Raw genomic sequence first — 16,143 nt, 5'->3', positions numbered from 1 at the left:
CCGGCCAGCTGTAGCCTCCAGCAGGGCCCCGCTTCCTTGGACCCAGGGAGAAAGTGCTTCCTTCCTCTTTTCTTCCTATCTCCTTTGTTTGATTACTAGAATCTGCTCCCATGTCATGCCCAGATCCTCGTGGCCTTACTGGCATTGGCTCAGCCTCCAGCCCCACAAAACGGGTAGAACTTCTTCCCCCCGCAAATCCAGCTCTTGGCTGGAAGCTGGTGAGTGTCTTCAGAACCTCTCTTGACCAGAAGAGACCCCTAAAATCTCAGAGCACGAAGCCCTGTGTTGACAGCACTCGGGACCATTTGCTTTCCTGCCATTGTGGAGAGAACCTCAGCTCTACGCAGGCCTGACCTCAGGCCAGGTAGTTTACTTTTCTGACCCTCTGTGTCTTCGTCCACCAGATAGAACAACTAATATCTTGCAGCAGGGCTTTGAGACAATTAGGGACTGTTGTGAAGAGGTTAAGTGGACAAGCTTGGGCTTGAATCCTGGTTCTGCCTTGCGGTTTCCCCACCCTAAACAGGGTAACCCTGATCCCCACCCGCAGATTACAAATGCTCACAACAAGACCTGGTCTGTCATGAGCACTTTCTGAAGGTTCGCTGGTTTTAGTGGTGGCTTGTAGATACCGTGCTCTCAATACACATTACGTTCCATTACCATTATTTTTATTTACCTTAAGTTCCTTCAGGTTACTGTAACAAAAACACCACAGACCGAGTGGCTTATAAACAGCAGAAATTCATTTCTCACAGTTCTGGAGGCTTGAGAAGTTCAAGATCAAGGTGCGGGCAGAGTCAGTGTCTGATGAGGGCCGTTTCCTGGTTCGTAGAAGGCCCTCTTCTCCATGTGTCCTTGCATAGTGGAAGGGGCAAGGAGCTCTGTGGGGTCTCTTTTGTAAGGATGCTAATCCCATTTAGGAGGGCTCTACCCTCATGACCTAATCCCTTCCCAAAGGCCCCCCCTCCAAATCCTATCACATGGAGGATTCGGTTTCAACATGAATTTTGGGTGGATATGGACATGAAGTCTACAGCGTTTTGTCCCTGGGCCCCCAGATTCATGTCTTTCTCAATGCGAAACACATTCATTCCATTCCCAAACCCCCAGTGTCTTCACTGGTTCCAACATCAACTCAAAAGTCTGAAGTCCAAAGTATCATCTAAATATCTCAATCAAGGGTGCCTGGGTGGTTCAGTGGGTTAAGCCTCTGCCTTCGGCTCAGGTCACGATCTCGGGGTCCTGGGATCGAGCCCCGCATCGGGCTCTCTGCTCAGCCGGGAGGTTGCTTTCCCCTCTCTCTCTGCCTGCCTCTCTGCGTACTTGTGATCTCTGTCAAATAAATAAATAAAATCTTTAAATATCTCAATCAGATATGGGTGAGACTAGTAATTCATCCTGAGACATATGGAGACAAACTCCTAAGCTGTGAACCTGTGAAACCAAACAAATTATGTGTTTCCAAAACACAGTGGTGAGCTAGGCAGAGGATAAACGTTTCCATTAAAAAAACAACAAAAAAAAAAAATCCAAACTACAAGGCAAAGCTCCCATTCGATCCTAAAATTTGAGAAAAAGTCTTCTTCGTCTTGGTTCTCTGCCCTCCAGACCCATTAGGGGAGGAGTAGCACCTTCTAGACCCACTGAGACAGAGGTACTGACCCTGCAGCTTTGTAGGGCACGAGTTGGGCCCACAAGACTTTGGGGCTGTTGTAAGGATTAATGAGATGATGTATGAAAATGCCTGGCATGCAATAAATGTTCAGTAGATATTATTTCCTCCCTTCCTGATCCTTGATCTTGGAGAAGGGCTACCTTAGACCAGAGGCAGGTGACCCCTCCCATTGGAGTCGTAGGTATTCATTCTTGCAAACTTCTCTCCTGAGGTAAGGAACCAACTCTAGATCTCTTGAAAAGTTCCAGGGGCTTTGGCATCCTTGTGACATCCTTGTGACATCCTTGTGACGTAAGGACTTGGCGACTGGCGAGCAGGCGTGTTTAGTTGTGTCTGGACCCTGAGCCAAGGCTGCCAGGCATAAACCCATCATGGGCATTTAACTGAGCACATATTTCATAGCATTCCTGAAGGAAGCTTGGGAGGAATCTTGGAGATCTCGAGTCTAACCTCTGAAATGTGCAAGGTGGAAATGGGAGATGTAGCACGCACTGCCTGAGATCACACAGCCGGTGGTGTGTAGGTGAGGCATCCCGACCACCCTCCACCACGCTGCCTCCACAAAGAGGAAGATTCCAAAGGACTGTGTGCAAATCAATCAGACCACTTTAGAGGACTTCTGATCTCCTCTGAAAGCTGGTTTATCTTCACTTCACCCAGAGCACAACCTCTGTCATGTCTGAACAATTCCAGGGGAGGAGAGCGCTGTCTCAGACCGCCCTAGCTGTAAGCATTTGAGACCTCAAAGGAGATTCGAGTACAAAGAGAACCCAGAAGCCCTTTCCTGCTTATACCTTCTCATCCCTTATATCTCTTGTCAAAGCCAGCAGAGATGGTTTTCAGTTACGTACCTCCTCTAGCGGTGTGCAGAGACTAGGAGGCAGATGATGGTTTGGTTTTATAACCTGTGCATTACTTTGCTGAGCTGCGGACCCAGAGGGACCGTCTATCTTAAAGCTTCCGGAGGGACACTTACCCAGGAATGTGGCTCCAGTGTCTTGACTCCTGGAATGTGTGCTTGCTCTGTGCACCTGAAAATCGCACTGAGCGTAACCAGGCACTGTCCTTTTGGGGAAATGCAAGTGTACACGGCTCGGTGGACATTTTGGAGAATTCGCAAGCTATAGCGAGGAAGCAGATGTGAATTGTTTGCCTGACCGTGCAGAAGTGCATGGCTGTGTACCAGGCCTGGGTAACCAACATGGAAGAGTCACTGTTCTGCTTTTTAGGGGTTTGCTGCGTGGTTCCAAAAATATTGTGATCCAAAAATACTGACACGTAACAAATTTAGGCTTTGAAAAGAGCGAGAACATTCATAAGAAGAGTTTCCATTGTGTTTAAAACTCAATGATTTTTTTTTTTTAAGACTTCATTTGTTTAGAACAGTTTTAGGTTCACAGCAGAAAGTGTGCAGAAGGTATAGACACCCAGCGTCCACAGATAACTAGCCTCTCTGATTGTCAGTATCCCTCCCCCCATCTGAGCTGACACATTTATTACAGCTGGTGAACCTACATCGATACAACGTAATCATCCAAAGTCCATAGTTTATATTAGGTCTCTCTTGGTGTTGGACCTTCTTTGAGTTTGGACAAATGTATAATGACATTATCCATCATTATAAAAGCGTGCAAGGTAATTTTCTCTGCCCTAAAAATCCTCAGTGCTCGGGGCACCTGGGACACTCAGTCCTCAAGCGTCTGCCTTCAGCTCAGGTCATGATCCTGAGGTCCTGGAATCCAGTCCCAAGTCAGGCTCCCTGCTCGGTGGGAAGCCAGCTTCTCCCTCTCCCGCTCCCGGTGCTTGTGTTCCCTCTCTCGCTGTGTCTCTCTCTGTGAAATAAATAAAAACCCTAAAAAAATAAAATCCTCTTTGCTCTCCCTATTCATCCCTCTCTTCCCATCCCCAATCCCTTTACAACCACCGATCTTTGACTATCTCCATAGTTTTACCTTTTCCAGAATGTCTTAGAGACGGAATTATGCACTATGTAGCCTTTTCGGATTGGCTACTTTCATTGAGTAATATACATTTACGGTTCCTCATGTCTTTCTGTGGCTTAACAGTTCATTTATTTCTAGCGCCGAATGATATTCTATTATCTGGATGTACCACAGTTTACTTATGCATTCCCTACTGAAGTACAGCTTGGTTGCTTCCAGGCTTTGGTAATTAAATAGGGCTGCTTGGAATTTCTGTGCGCGGGTTTTTGTGGAGACGTAACTTTTCAGCCGCTTTGGGTAAATCCCAAGGAGCACGATTGCTGGATTGAAACTTGATGATTTTAAAGAACTAGATGATAGTGAACAACCAGGAATGTTTTTAGAAATGGGAAGTCACTCTAATCAAAGAGAAACTAAGCCACCTTGTTTGTTTGTTTGTTTGTTTGTTTCAGGGAATTGTAATTTACCATGAAAGAAGGGAGAAAGGGGAATTTGGGTCCAATTTTTATTCACTAATAGATTTTATCAGGAGATAAGGATTAATATTTTTCGGTCTTATTTTTTAGGAGAAACCCTAACTTTCAGTTTAGAAAAAAGGTTATTGTTTTAGTAAGGTCAGTGCTATGCAAAGTGGTGTTTTTAATGTTTCCATTATAAATTATAATAAAAATTTATAATTTTTATTATAAAATAAATAGCTTAAAGAGCTTAAAGCTGAGCATCTATGTTTAGTTATAACCCAGAATGAAGATGTCAAAAATCTTATGACTAAATTTTCAGTGTTTTCTTTTGTGAGCTCATTGCTGCTGGGTTTTTCCATGATTTTGAAACATGTGTGTACAGTTTTGGGGAAGAGTTTATTTGCTTAAACTTTATAGACTGACTAAAAATAGAAAAACATTGTTTCTATTTTTGGAATGTTTTACGAGCTAAAACGTGAACACAATTTACCATACATATTAGGCCAAAATAATGAGACAGGAACAGATATTAAAATAGTAAATACACGAATTTATCTTGTTTAGAAATGTCATAAGCATTTTGATGAATTCATTGTTTTTCTTAATGAAGAGATAAATCTGTCATAAAGTAATTTCTTTTTCTTTCTTTCTTTCCTTCCTCTTCTCCCTCCCTTCCTTCAACCCTTCTTCCTAATTTTAAGTAGGCTCCATGCCCAGTGCAGGGCTTGAACGCATGACCTTGAGATCAAAACCTGTCCTGAGACCCACAGTTGGACACTTAACCAATTGAGCCACCCAGGTGCCCCTAAATTTCTCTTTTAAAAAGACTGCTGATTGCGGAGGGAAAAAAGGCATCCTGCAGTTGGAGTGAACCGTATTTGTAGGGGGTTAGTCACTGGCTGGTCCCCTCTCGAGTTAACAATTCAATGACTCACTTTTTACACTGCAGAGTCTTAGTACTTCTCGTTGGGCTGCAGCCAGCTTTTAATTTTGCAAGGCTTTTTGGTAAACGTACTAAAGGTGCCTGGAGCCATTAAAAATGTCTTAACTAAATCTGTTTGCTGTTATGCTGGTTAACGAGAAACGGCAACCTGATGCCCGAAATCAAAACAAAATTAGAGGCCTTAATTTAAATGTTGATATGGAGACATCAAAGTAGAATGTTCTTTAGTTAATAACCTGAATTTATTGTCTACATCCTAATAAGTCTTCATCAAATTTATTCTTCTACTTCCCCCACAGAACTTTCTTTCCCTCACTCACCAATTTATGAAGCACTGTGTGTTCTGAAGGGGGCCTTCAGGTACTTGGTCTTGCCACCCAAAGACTCCATTTTGAATTTACCATGATTTAAAATGTGATTGCTTGTATGTGCTTGAGAGAAAGTGACAGAGGTACCCAGGTGAGGAGGGCTGGGATGTGTGGGAAGAGGAACAGGGGAGAAATAGTGGGAATTCACAGGATTCATTGCAGAGGGAGGAATTTCCGAGGTGTCTGAAAGTGAGGGGCAGGAATGCTTGTTCATTTCCAGTCTCTCCCTGGTTAGAATGATGGGAATATACCAGAGAGACTTGGACAATCTGTGGTGTGCTTTAAAGAGTTAAAGGAACAAATGGAACACAGTCATGCCGCTAGACTTAGCAACTCATAAAAAGGGAGAGGAAAATATTGAGAGGCATGGAGGCCCACCCATCCTGGAATTAGTTTTGGCTGACACACAGTCTCCTCTTTGATCTCAACTGTTTGTCCTGTCTGTAAACCCAGTCATGAACTTGAGACCTCTAGCCCATCATCTCTCTTTTATTTGTGCATTTATAACATATGCTGTATTAGTCCGAGTTCTCCGGAGAAACAGAACCAATACAGATAGAGGTAAGAGGAGATTTATTATAGGAATTGGGTCATGTGGTTATGGAGGCTGAAAAGTCCCGTGATCACCGCTTGTAGGCTGGAGGACCAGGAAAGCTGGTGGTGTAACAGTACATGTCTGAAGGCCTGTGAATTTGGGAGCTGATAGTGTAAGTCCTGGTCTGAAGGCCCAGGAACCAGGAGCACTGATGCCTATAGGTAGGAGAAGATGAATGTCTCAGCTCAAGCAGAGAGCACGAATTTGCCCTTCCTCCGCCCTTTTGTTCTATGGAGGCCCTCAACTATTGGATCATACCAACCCTACAGTGGGGAGGGCTATCTTCTTTAGGCAGTCTACTGATTGAAATGTTATTCTCTTCTGGAGACACCTTCACAGATATACCCAGAAATATTTACCAGCCAAGTGAATGGCCCTTAGGCCATTCAGGAGGACACATAAAAGTAATCACCGTAAATACCCATCACTAATCAACAGCAATCATTGCTAGTACTCCTCCTACTACTTCTACCACTACAGCTACCATTTCCTAGACACCTACTATATGCAGGGATTCAGACTGAGATGCTTCACATGCATCTCATTCAGTCCTAAAACTCATTCTGTAGAGCATGCGGCTCTTGATCCTGGGGTTGTAAGTTCAAGCCCCACGTTGTGTTGTAGGAATTCTCTTCCTGGTCACGCGGTTTGAAGAGGTAGACAAAGAGTGGTGGGCAGCAAAGCAGAGTTTACTGAGAGATAGTATAAAGCTCCCTGAGAGGGAGGTGGGCCTGAGAGGGTTGCCCTTGGAGTTTCTAAGCGTAGGGATTTTTATGAGCTCTTTTGCAGAACTATATTAAGCAATCAGGGTGTGCTGAGTCGTGCCATTCAGGGCTTTGGGAACCTATCTGTCTACCTATTAGGTTAATGTCTACATACTGACGGTCTCTTTTTTGGCTGACATCTGGGGGCTTATGTCTTAACTGCCCCTTGCCCGTGATATTGACAAATGCTTTGTGGTTAATTGTCTTATTTTAGGACGTTTTGCAGAAGTCATTTCTGCAAAGGCCACAAGGCAGAATGCTAGTCCTGTCTAAGCTGCAAAACAGGATGTCAGTGCTGCTTTATTGTAGCTATCCTGATTTTAGCTTTTTTTGTTGGGGACCCTGGCCCTGACTCCCTAACTGTCCAACTCACTCCTAAAAGTTGGGTGTAGAGATTACTTAAAAAAAAAAAAAAATTCCTGGGGCGCCTGGGTGGCTCAGTGGGTTAAAGCCTCTGCCTTCGGCTCAGGTCATGATCTCAGGGTCCTGGGATTGAGCCTTGAATCGGGCTCTCTGCTCAGTGGGGAGCCTGCTTCCCCCTCTCTCTCTGCCTGCCTCTCTGCCTACTTATGCTGTCAAGTAAATAAAATATTTAAAAAAAAATTCCTACAACTAGCCCTCTAAAGTGTGGGTCCCATTATTATAAAGCCTCATGGCATTAACTTTTTAAAGCATCATCACCTAGAGATATTTAATAAATTGATTAAAAAATCACATACCATGGAATTTCGGTTTTTAGTATATTTTTAGTGTATTTGGTATAGTGAATATACAAAAAATTCCAAAATATCTTCATCACCCCAGAACAGAAACCCTATGCTCATTAGCAATCACTCCCCATTTTTCCCTCCTTCCAGTTCCTGGAAACCAGGAATCTACTTTCTGTTTCTATGGATTTGCCTATTCTGGATATGTAAGTGGAATCATGCAATATATAATCTGTTGTGTCTGGCTTCTTTCACTTAGCATATTGTTTGCAAGGTCCATTTACATTGTAGCATGGATCGGTACTTCATTACTTTTTATGACAAAATAATGCTCTGTTGTGTGGTATATTACATTTTGTTTATCCATTCATCAGTGGATGGACTCTTGGCTTATTTCTACTTTATAGCTGTTATGAATACTACTACTATGAACGTTCACATGCAAGTTTTTTCATGGCATATGTTTTCAGTTCACACAGAGGGATTTTTGTTGCATGACTTTTTTTTTTTTTGGACTTGATAGTATCCTCAGCAAATATTTTTTCTGGAAACAAAGTTTTATGCCAGAAAGGGATAACTGCACACCTCCAGACTAAAATTTACTAAAACTCTCTTTCTGCAGTGTAAGCTCTGATTTCTGTCCTTAGTAAGACTTGGTTTCCAGAGACAGAGACACTCATTTTTTTATTCCCTTTTCCAGCTGATCCTTCCTCCTGGGAAGTATTATTACCATCTGTAAAAGTTTGAAAGTCTTGGGGCTCCTGGTTGGCTCAGTCCCTAGGGCATGCATGCGATTCTTGGTCTCCGGGTTGTGAGTTCGAACCCCTTACTGGGTGTAGAGATTCCCTAAAAAAGAAAAAAGGAGAAAGAAAAAAGATTCTTGGCCTTCCAGTCAGAAGCTGGTTCTTCCTTTGCAGCAAAAGTTAACTTTCGTTTTTGTTTTTTTTTTCTGGGAACTCCCGGGAGCCTCACCTGGGCCTTTCTCATGGCATTGCTCACTCTTCCTTCCCAGTCCTATTGGCTACCCCTCTATCCCCCTTGAGGTCAAGATTCAGGTCTTAATCACATTTCTGTTCCTTGCCAAGACACGTGTTGCTTTATACAATAGGTGATGAATGTCCTCGAACTGAATAAATCCCTGATTAGTTGCTGTGATATTGTGATTTATAAGAGAGATACATTTGATCTTTGTCCCCTTTCCTGGCACAGAGCTCCTAAACCCCTTGGAATTTCCTGTGAAGAGAGCCAGAAAGGTGTTCTTTTGTCATGTTAATGAAGTGACTTTTGGAAAGGTCCTTGGTCACCTAAGAAAGGAGATTGGTTGCCAGGGAACGAACCACGTGATCAGTGGATAGGACACCTTCAGTCCTACCCACTGACCTCCGGGGTTGGGGGTGGGGGGTTGAGTGGAGAGAGGCACTGAAGTTTGAATTCAGTCCCTAGGGGACAAGGATTTAATTGATCGCGTTGAGATAATGAAGCCTCCATTGAAAACCCACATGGCAGGGTTTGGAGAGCTTCTGGGTTGGTGAGCCCTTGGGACATGCCAGGACAGTGGCGCTCAGAGAAAGTGTGCACGTTGCTGCACTTTCTCCACACCTCACCCTGTGCATCTCTCTCATTTGGCTGTTCCTGAGTTACAGTCCTTTCTACTACGCCAGTCATCTACGAAGTGAAATGTTACTCTGAGTTCTGTGAGCCACTCTAGCGTATTAATGGAACCCAAGGACGGGGTGAGGAGAACCTGTGGCTGGTGGGTCAGAAGCCCAAGAGGCAACTTGGCCTTGTGATTGCCATGGGAAGAGTGTGTGGGGGCCACGGTCTTGTGGGAGTGAGCTCCTAACTTGTGGGGTCTGACAGTATCTCCAGGTCAGTCGTGTCCCAACTGAGGTGACTTGTCGGACACCAAGCTGGTGTCAGAGATTGCTTGGTGGTGTGGGAAAAAAAAAACCAAAAAACCCATCTTGTCATTGGTGTCAGGATCGTGGCTGCCCTGTGGTTCTGATTAACTTGAAGTCATGTTGTTTCCTTGTGTAACAATGGCCCTGTTTTTAGTCAGGTCTTGTGGGGAGGACCAGGCTGGCGAGTGAGGTCATGCTTTTGCATGCTTCCCCCTCCTTGCCTCCACATCGGAGCTGGTGGAGCACAGCCAAGCAGGTACAGCTCCTCCAGAATCCTCAGGAGATTTTGCTGTCTTTGCTTCTTGCTCCTCCTCAAAGGAGGAACATGGCAAAAGAGTCTGGCAGCAGTGTTGGGGGCTTCTTGCAGGGGTGGGGGTGATTACAGTCAGACTTAGGAGGGGGGCAACTCTTCCAGTTCCTGGTTCCCCCATCTCTCTTCAAGTCCTACCTTAGTGTCTCAGGAAAACAGATTAAATCATCCTTTTAAAGCTACAAGAAAGACAGCAGTCTTGGATTTTCTATGGATCCGGTTTAGATCTCCAAGATCCTACTTGGATAGCCCATCGATCTTCACAGAGCAACCATATCTTTTTATTTTTATATTTTATTTTTTATTTTATATTATATTTTATTTATATTTTATTTTTTTCCTTTTATTCATCTGTTCACTCATCCATTCATGTAATCTCTATACCCAATGTGGGACTCGAACTCATGACCCTGAGATCAAGATTCACATGCTTTTCTGACTGAACCATTCAGATATACCTCAAATTTTTTTTTTTTTTTTTTTTTTAAATAAGGGATCTAGCACTTTGGAAGTAGTTCTCAATCCTGGCTGATAGCCAGACTCACCTGTTAGGGTAGGAACCCACATACATCCACTCTTCCAAGCTTTAAGTAAAGTGAGAGGTCACTCTGGCCAAGTACATTTGGCTGACACATTGTGCTTGGTTGGGTGGAGTTGTGATAATTGGGTGTCCCTTCTTGAAGAAGCCCCAGCTCGTTCAGTCCTTATTGTCTCACAACTGGCTCTCTTCATGCATTTATTGACCTGCCTGCCCTTTGAGGTCCCTGAGAATTCGATTCTGCCCCCACAGGACCAGTTTGTCCACCCTCCTCCCCCACCTACCCCTTGGCACCACTGGTAACTCTGATAGACGATCAGGGCTGGGAACCATCAGCACCTTGGAGCATTGACTGTTCTGTCTATAGGGGTTCTCAATTCCAACTGAAAGAGAAGCACTAGGGAGCTTTTAAAAATAACCAATCCCTGGTCTATGTACAGTCCTTCCCTGGGGGAATAGACAGTTTCTTGGGGGAAAGGATACTTTTTTTCAGATGGGAGGGGTTGTGGTGTTTCAATGAAAATTGTATTATTTGAATGTGGAATCAGTAGATTGTCTGATGTTAACAGTTTCTTTTTAACAAAATTCCAAATTCTAACAGAATTGCTTCCTACATTGTGACTTGCAAGGTACATGTTGGCAGTAAATTAAAATAAGACCCTTCTATGGACATTGGGGAGGGTATGTGCTATGGTGAGTGCTGTAAAGTGTGTAAGCCTGGCAATTCACAGACCTGTACCCCTGGGGCTAAAAATACATCCTATTTTTATTAAAAAATTAAAAAAAAATAAGACCCTTCTATATTTCTTAAACTATTTGGTGTTGGAGCCCCGCCTGTTACTGTCTGTCAAGTGTGTTCAAAGGAAAGATCCTTGTGTTCCCATGAAATGAGTGCTTTCTGCCCAGTCCTGGATCAGGCAGTAGAGCTCTGGGGCGGAGGGAGACCTCTGTGTGTCTAAAGGGTATGTAAGTTCAAACCAGGTTCCGATGAACCTCCGCTCCTATGTGTATATATGGAGAATTGGATCCAGGGTAAAACAATGAAGACGATGTCCCTATCTCACCTTCTAGCACACTCTCCCATTGTAACGGTTAGATCCAGAATTTGACCCAACTTTAATTCTTTGTGTGTGTGCACATGCTCAAGAAGTGTGATTTTTATTCTCCTAAATTTAATCTAATTTTTTTGCCTCCCCATCACTTGCCCAACTGACAGAAAATTTACCTCGGTTGGGAGAAATTTAGGTTTCTTTCATCAGTTTTGGGTTCCCTTAATCCTCATCCCAGAGTTGCTTCTAAATCCTGGGCATTTTCATAGAGCTCAATCTGGGAATTGGAGTGATGGAGTATGGAGTATGGTGACGTTTGTCCTGGTGACATTTGTCCTGGACCCAGCTTGTCCCACTTGTCCTCAGCTCTCTATCCACTGCCATCTAACTATGCTGTTGCCTAGGAACCCTCCAGGTCTCCCTCTAGCTGAGCTAGTGCTCCTCATCCCCGGACGCTGTACAGTTTCGGCTGTTCTCTCAAGGGTCTGTTGGCCAGAAGCTCATTTTAAACCCCACGTCAATGACTCTCATATACTAATGCATCTCAGACGCAAATGTGCACACTGGCCGTCCAGAATCATGGTAAAATGAAAGTTCTGACTCTGTAGGTCTGGGTTAGGGAAAGACCTGAGATTCTGCATTTCTAGCAAATTGCCAGAGGGTGACCAGGCGCTGGTCGAGTAGCAAGGTTGGGGAGGACAGGGGCGTCCTCAGCGTTAATTTCTCTCTCTTCTACTTGCTGGGGGTGGGGGGTGGGGAGGGGAGGGGAGTGATTTGCTAACAGGGAAGGACCTGGTTAAATGGCTGCAAATGCCCTCCCCGTTTTTTAGCTTTAAGTTTTTGTTTTTTTTTTCTTTTACGTAAACTCTACCCACAACGTGGAGCTCGAGCTCACAACCCCAAGATCAAGAATCGCATGCTCTACCCACTGAACCAGCCAGGTGCCCCTGGTCTCAATTTCTTTAGAAGAAATCAATCAATCACTGCTTAAAAGCACAAAGAAGCTCCTTAAGATGGTCCGAAGGCCGTTTTCAATTACCTAGATAGGCTCTGTTAGAATGTTGTTGGAACTCTTGGCTTTCCCCATACACCCTACCTGCAAGGGGAAACAAGATGACATCTCCCTCGCCCCCACATCCTCTCCTCTTTGCAGTCATGCCTGTGTGTAATCCCCCTTGCCTTGTGCATGGACTGGACTTCCTTCCTTGCCTTTTGAGGAATAGAATACAGCAGAAGTTTGGGGCTGTCACTTCTGAGAGGAGTTTATGAAATGATTGAAGTCTTTTTTTGGACACATGCTCTTTCTTGGATCGTTTCTGCTGGGGCATTCGAACTTCCATTTTATGAGCAGCCCTGTGGAGAGGACCACGTGATGCCACAGAAACCAAAGTCCTCCGTCCAACAGCCTGCAAGGAGCTAACTGTGTGAGTGAGCTTGGAAGATGGAGATGGCTGCGGCCCCAGCTAACAGCTTGAACCCAGCCTCAAGAGACAGGTCAGGCTAGAGCAGCCAGCCGAGAGGCTTCTGGATCTCTGACCCACAGACACTTGTGTTTTAAGCTTCTCAGATTTGGGGTAATTTGTTATGTGGCAATAGATGGTAATACCCACTTAACTCAGATGCCAGACATTGGAGATCATTAAAACATTCTGTTGGCCTATCTGAAGATGAGGAACAACGTAACAAAAGGAAACAGAAGCAAAATTCTTGCGCCTGGGTTGGGGATGGGCATGATGAACCCAGTGAGTGGCTAGACGTCACTCAATGTATTTACACATTGGCTGTTAGACCTTTGGACATTTTTTTCCCCAACGTGGAACTCCAGGGTGTCTTGAGTTAGAAACCTACCTTCACCTTTGTAGCTATAAGCTGACTACGCTGTCTTATCATCTTGCCTTGGGAGAGAAGACAACTCTCGAAATCAAAATCTCTCACGTGGCTGAAAGCTGCGGGCTGACAGGAGCTGGAGCTACTCCCCCCAACCCCCAATAGCGTAGTTTTCTGACTCCAAGAAAACCACCTTTGATTATATCAAGGTATTAGGGGCTGGGGAAACACTAGTCCTTTTGTTACCAGCAATCTCAGAGCGTTTAGAAAGAAAGGCTGTGGGGGTGGGGGTAACCCCGGGTAAGTTGGGCGGGCTTTGTGTTAGCTCAACTCGGGGCCTTCTGACACAGGAATTCCTAGTTTTCGGAAAGTTGTCGGACTCCTCCTCCGGGAGCTGCGCAGCCCGGGGCACCCCGGAGGAGGGCGACCCCCGAGAGTCCCAACTTCCCGCCCCGAGCCCGGCGTGGGGAGGGGGGCGGGGTCGGCGGCGCTCCCTCCCCTCCCCTCCCCTCCCCTTCCCCGCGCTCTCCCCACCCACTTCCCTTTCTCGGCTGGCCGGGCCGCCCCGCGGGCGCGACCTCTCCCGGCCGTGACGAGCGGGGAGGAGCCCGCCGCCGCCACTGCCGCCGCCGGGGGAGCCATGCCCGCGCCCCGCCGCGCCCCGAGCCCGCCCCCGGCGACCCGCCGCCTCCCGGGCCCGCGGCGGGAGTGAGCGGGAGCGACCGGCGAGGAGCCGCCGCCCGGCCCGCGATGTCACCATTGTTCAGCTGGGTGGCCAAGGTAGGCGGCGTCGGGGCAGCGTCGGGCCGGCGCCCGTTACCGGAGCGGACGGGCGCTGGGAGCCGGCGTCCCCGCGGGCGCCGTTCTGGGCACCTCTGTAACCGTCGGGCCGTGAGGGGGTCCGGAGCGCGGGGAGCGCCCCCCGCTCGGGGTGGGGTGGGGGGCGGGGGTCTGACCGTGCCGGGACTGCCCGCGGCGGGGGACGTCCCGCGGCCAGGGGACAGCGACCGGAGGGTGGCGGGCGCCGCCGGAGTCCTTTTCCGGGCGGCTCTCATTCATTAGTCGGCCGAGCGGGCCAGGTGGCGTCACGCCCATTTCACGGATGGGAAGAGCGAGGCCCGACGCCCGGCCCCAGGTGTTCGCCCCTGGAGGCCGGCTGCTTCTCTTCCTCGCGCAGCCCACCGCGCGCAGAGCTGCGTGTTGCCCCGCGGCGGGACCGTGGTGGCATCCTCCCTGACACAGGGTCGTGCCTGGTGGCCTGGGATAGGGCGCTGCGGGGCCGAAAGGCTGGACTTTGGCACGCAGAGGGTATTTGTCCTTTGTCTTAAACTCCCCGATTTCAGAGGGTGCGGTGGTGCGAGTTTTGAATGTAAATTATATTTCCATGAAGTTTTATTTTCCGACCATGAGCGCTTTCAGAATAACGGAGCCTTACAAAGCCCTGCCAGTTTCACGACTGCTGGAACGGAGGGACTACTGGAGTAGCTCTCTAGAGTTCCCACCAGTTGGAGGACGTGGAATTATTTTTATACCTCCCGGAGTACCAGGCATTTGGGTGATTTGAATGATGCCTCCCTCGCAGCCTCTAAAAGGCCGGTAGGACCCCAGGGCACTTTTCTCACACCCAGTGGCGTTTCGCAGGTTGAGTAATAAACTCTTATTGGAAGAAGCCGTTAGCCATTATGTGACCCTTTACAAATAGTAATTAGGTGGTGGTTCCATCTGCTAATTACACAGTGCTTTTAGACTGCTGGTTTTATAATAAATACCTGTCCTTGAGCCAGATAAAGCTTTGACTATCAGTTAGTGCCAATAAAATGGAGACACAGAAACCAGATTATCAGGCACTGTATCCTACCTTCTCATCCTCACCAGAATTTTCACTTCCTGAAACACAGCGGGTGGTAAATGAAAAAGTTTTGAGTCGCAGTTTTGTATTGAAAAAGAAAGGAATGATATGCCCAGATTTCCTGGTTTGATGTGATAGCTGATTAGCTTTTATAAATAATGCTAAATTAAAAAATGATGTGAGGTGGTTTAGGAAGTAATTCAGGGTGTGTTGTCTGATTATATTTTATTTTAGGTTGAGGATTTGAGTCTACTTGTATACTGTTATACTTTATATCATAAGGCCAAAGGCAGAAACCAAAAAAACCAGACTTACTGTTTGAAGTCTAAATAAACAAAACCCAAAATACTTATTGTTCATACTGTTTTATGGTTTTATTTACTTTTCCAAAACCTATTTAATAAAGATGTTTTTCACTATAGGAGTGAGGTGGACTTTTGCTCACATTGGCCTAGGAGATGACGGTGAAAACACCAGACCAAAGTTTTATTAAAAAAACAAAACAAAACACACAAACTCAAAAAACAAAACTATAAGGACTTCTACAAGGATTGTCAGCTTTCTCCAACTGGCAATACTTTTGAAAAGGTTATTTAAATGAAATGTATGTTGATAACTTCATCTAAATTCTGAATCATGTTATTCCAAAGTTATTTAAACTGCAAAACAACAAAACGATGAAACGTTTTTGGAACACATTTATCAGTTGTCAGGAGAAAGTGCAGTTATTTTATATTTCATTCCTGTTAGGTGGTGTGCGATTATAAATTGGATCCTGAAATTGATTTTTATAGACAATATGTTCTGTGAGATTTTAGAATATGAAATTACTTGAAAGTTCATTTCTTGGGGCTGTAGATGATAAGAGTGACTTTCTAGGGAACTGATTTGGTTTACTGTTAAGAGATAAGGCATCAATATGGTTAGCATTATAAACTAGGGAATATTTTAAAGGCAGAAACAGGAGTTGCAAATAGGACACACAGTGTGCATAATTCCAAAGTACAGTTATATTTGACTTTAGAATGAGCCTTCAAGAGCACATCAATGAATATGAGCACACACCTCACACAAACACTACATCTAATTGCTAGTCTATTTTGACCTTTGCAAACTGGCTCCACACCTGGTTGGCAGAGGGAAAGGGGCGTGGACATGGCTTGGTGCATATGGATACCTGAACAGAAATTTGTTTTTCTTGGGTGCCGCA

At 45.6% G+C, this 16,143-nt stretch overlaps 1 protein-coding gene across 5 annotated transcripts in view; it reads left to right on the top strand.

The window, feature by feature from the left end:
- TBC1D1 (TBC1 domain family member 1) overlaps positions 1 to 16,143 on the top strand; it is a 228,717-nt gene that overhangs the window by 61,937 nt on the left and 150,637 nt on the right. Inside the window, exon 1 of one of the 5 annotated variants that reach the window (XM_032853541.1) lies at positions 13,701 to 13,864. The exons of the other annotated variants lie outside the window; for them this stretch is intronic. Coding sequence (XP_032709432.1) covers positions 13,835 to 13,864 — 30 coding nt within the window. The 5' untranslated portion in view covers positions 13,701 to 13,834. Of the gene's footprint in view, positions 1 to 13,700; positions 13,865 to 16,143 lie in introns of those variants that run through there. 5 annotated transcript variants of the gene reach the window in all.

The sequence above is a fragment of the Lontra canadensis genome, unplaced genomic scaffold (assembly GCF_010015895.1).
Source record: "Lontra canadensis isolate GAN:19392208 unplaced genomic scaffold, GSC_riverotter_1.0 scaffold1, whole genome shotgun sequence".
NCBI lineage: Eukaryota > Metazoa > Chordata > Mammalia > Carnivora > Mustelidae > Lontra > Lontra canadensis.
Note: the sequence above shows the minus strand (reverse complement) of the source record. Positions and strands in the feature narration are given on the sequence as shown.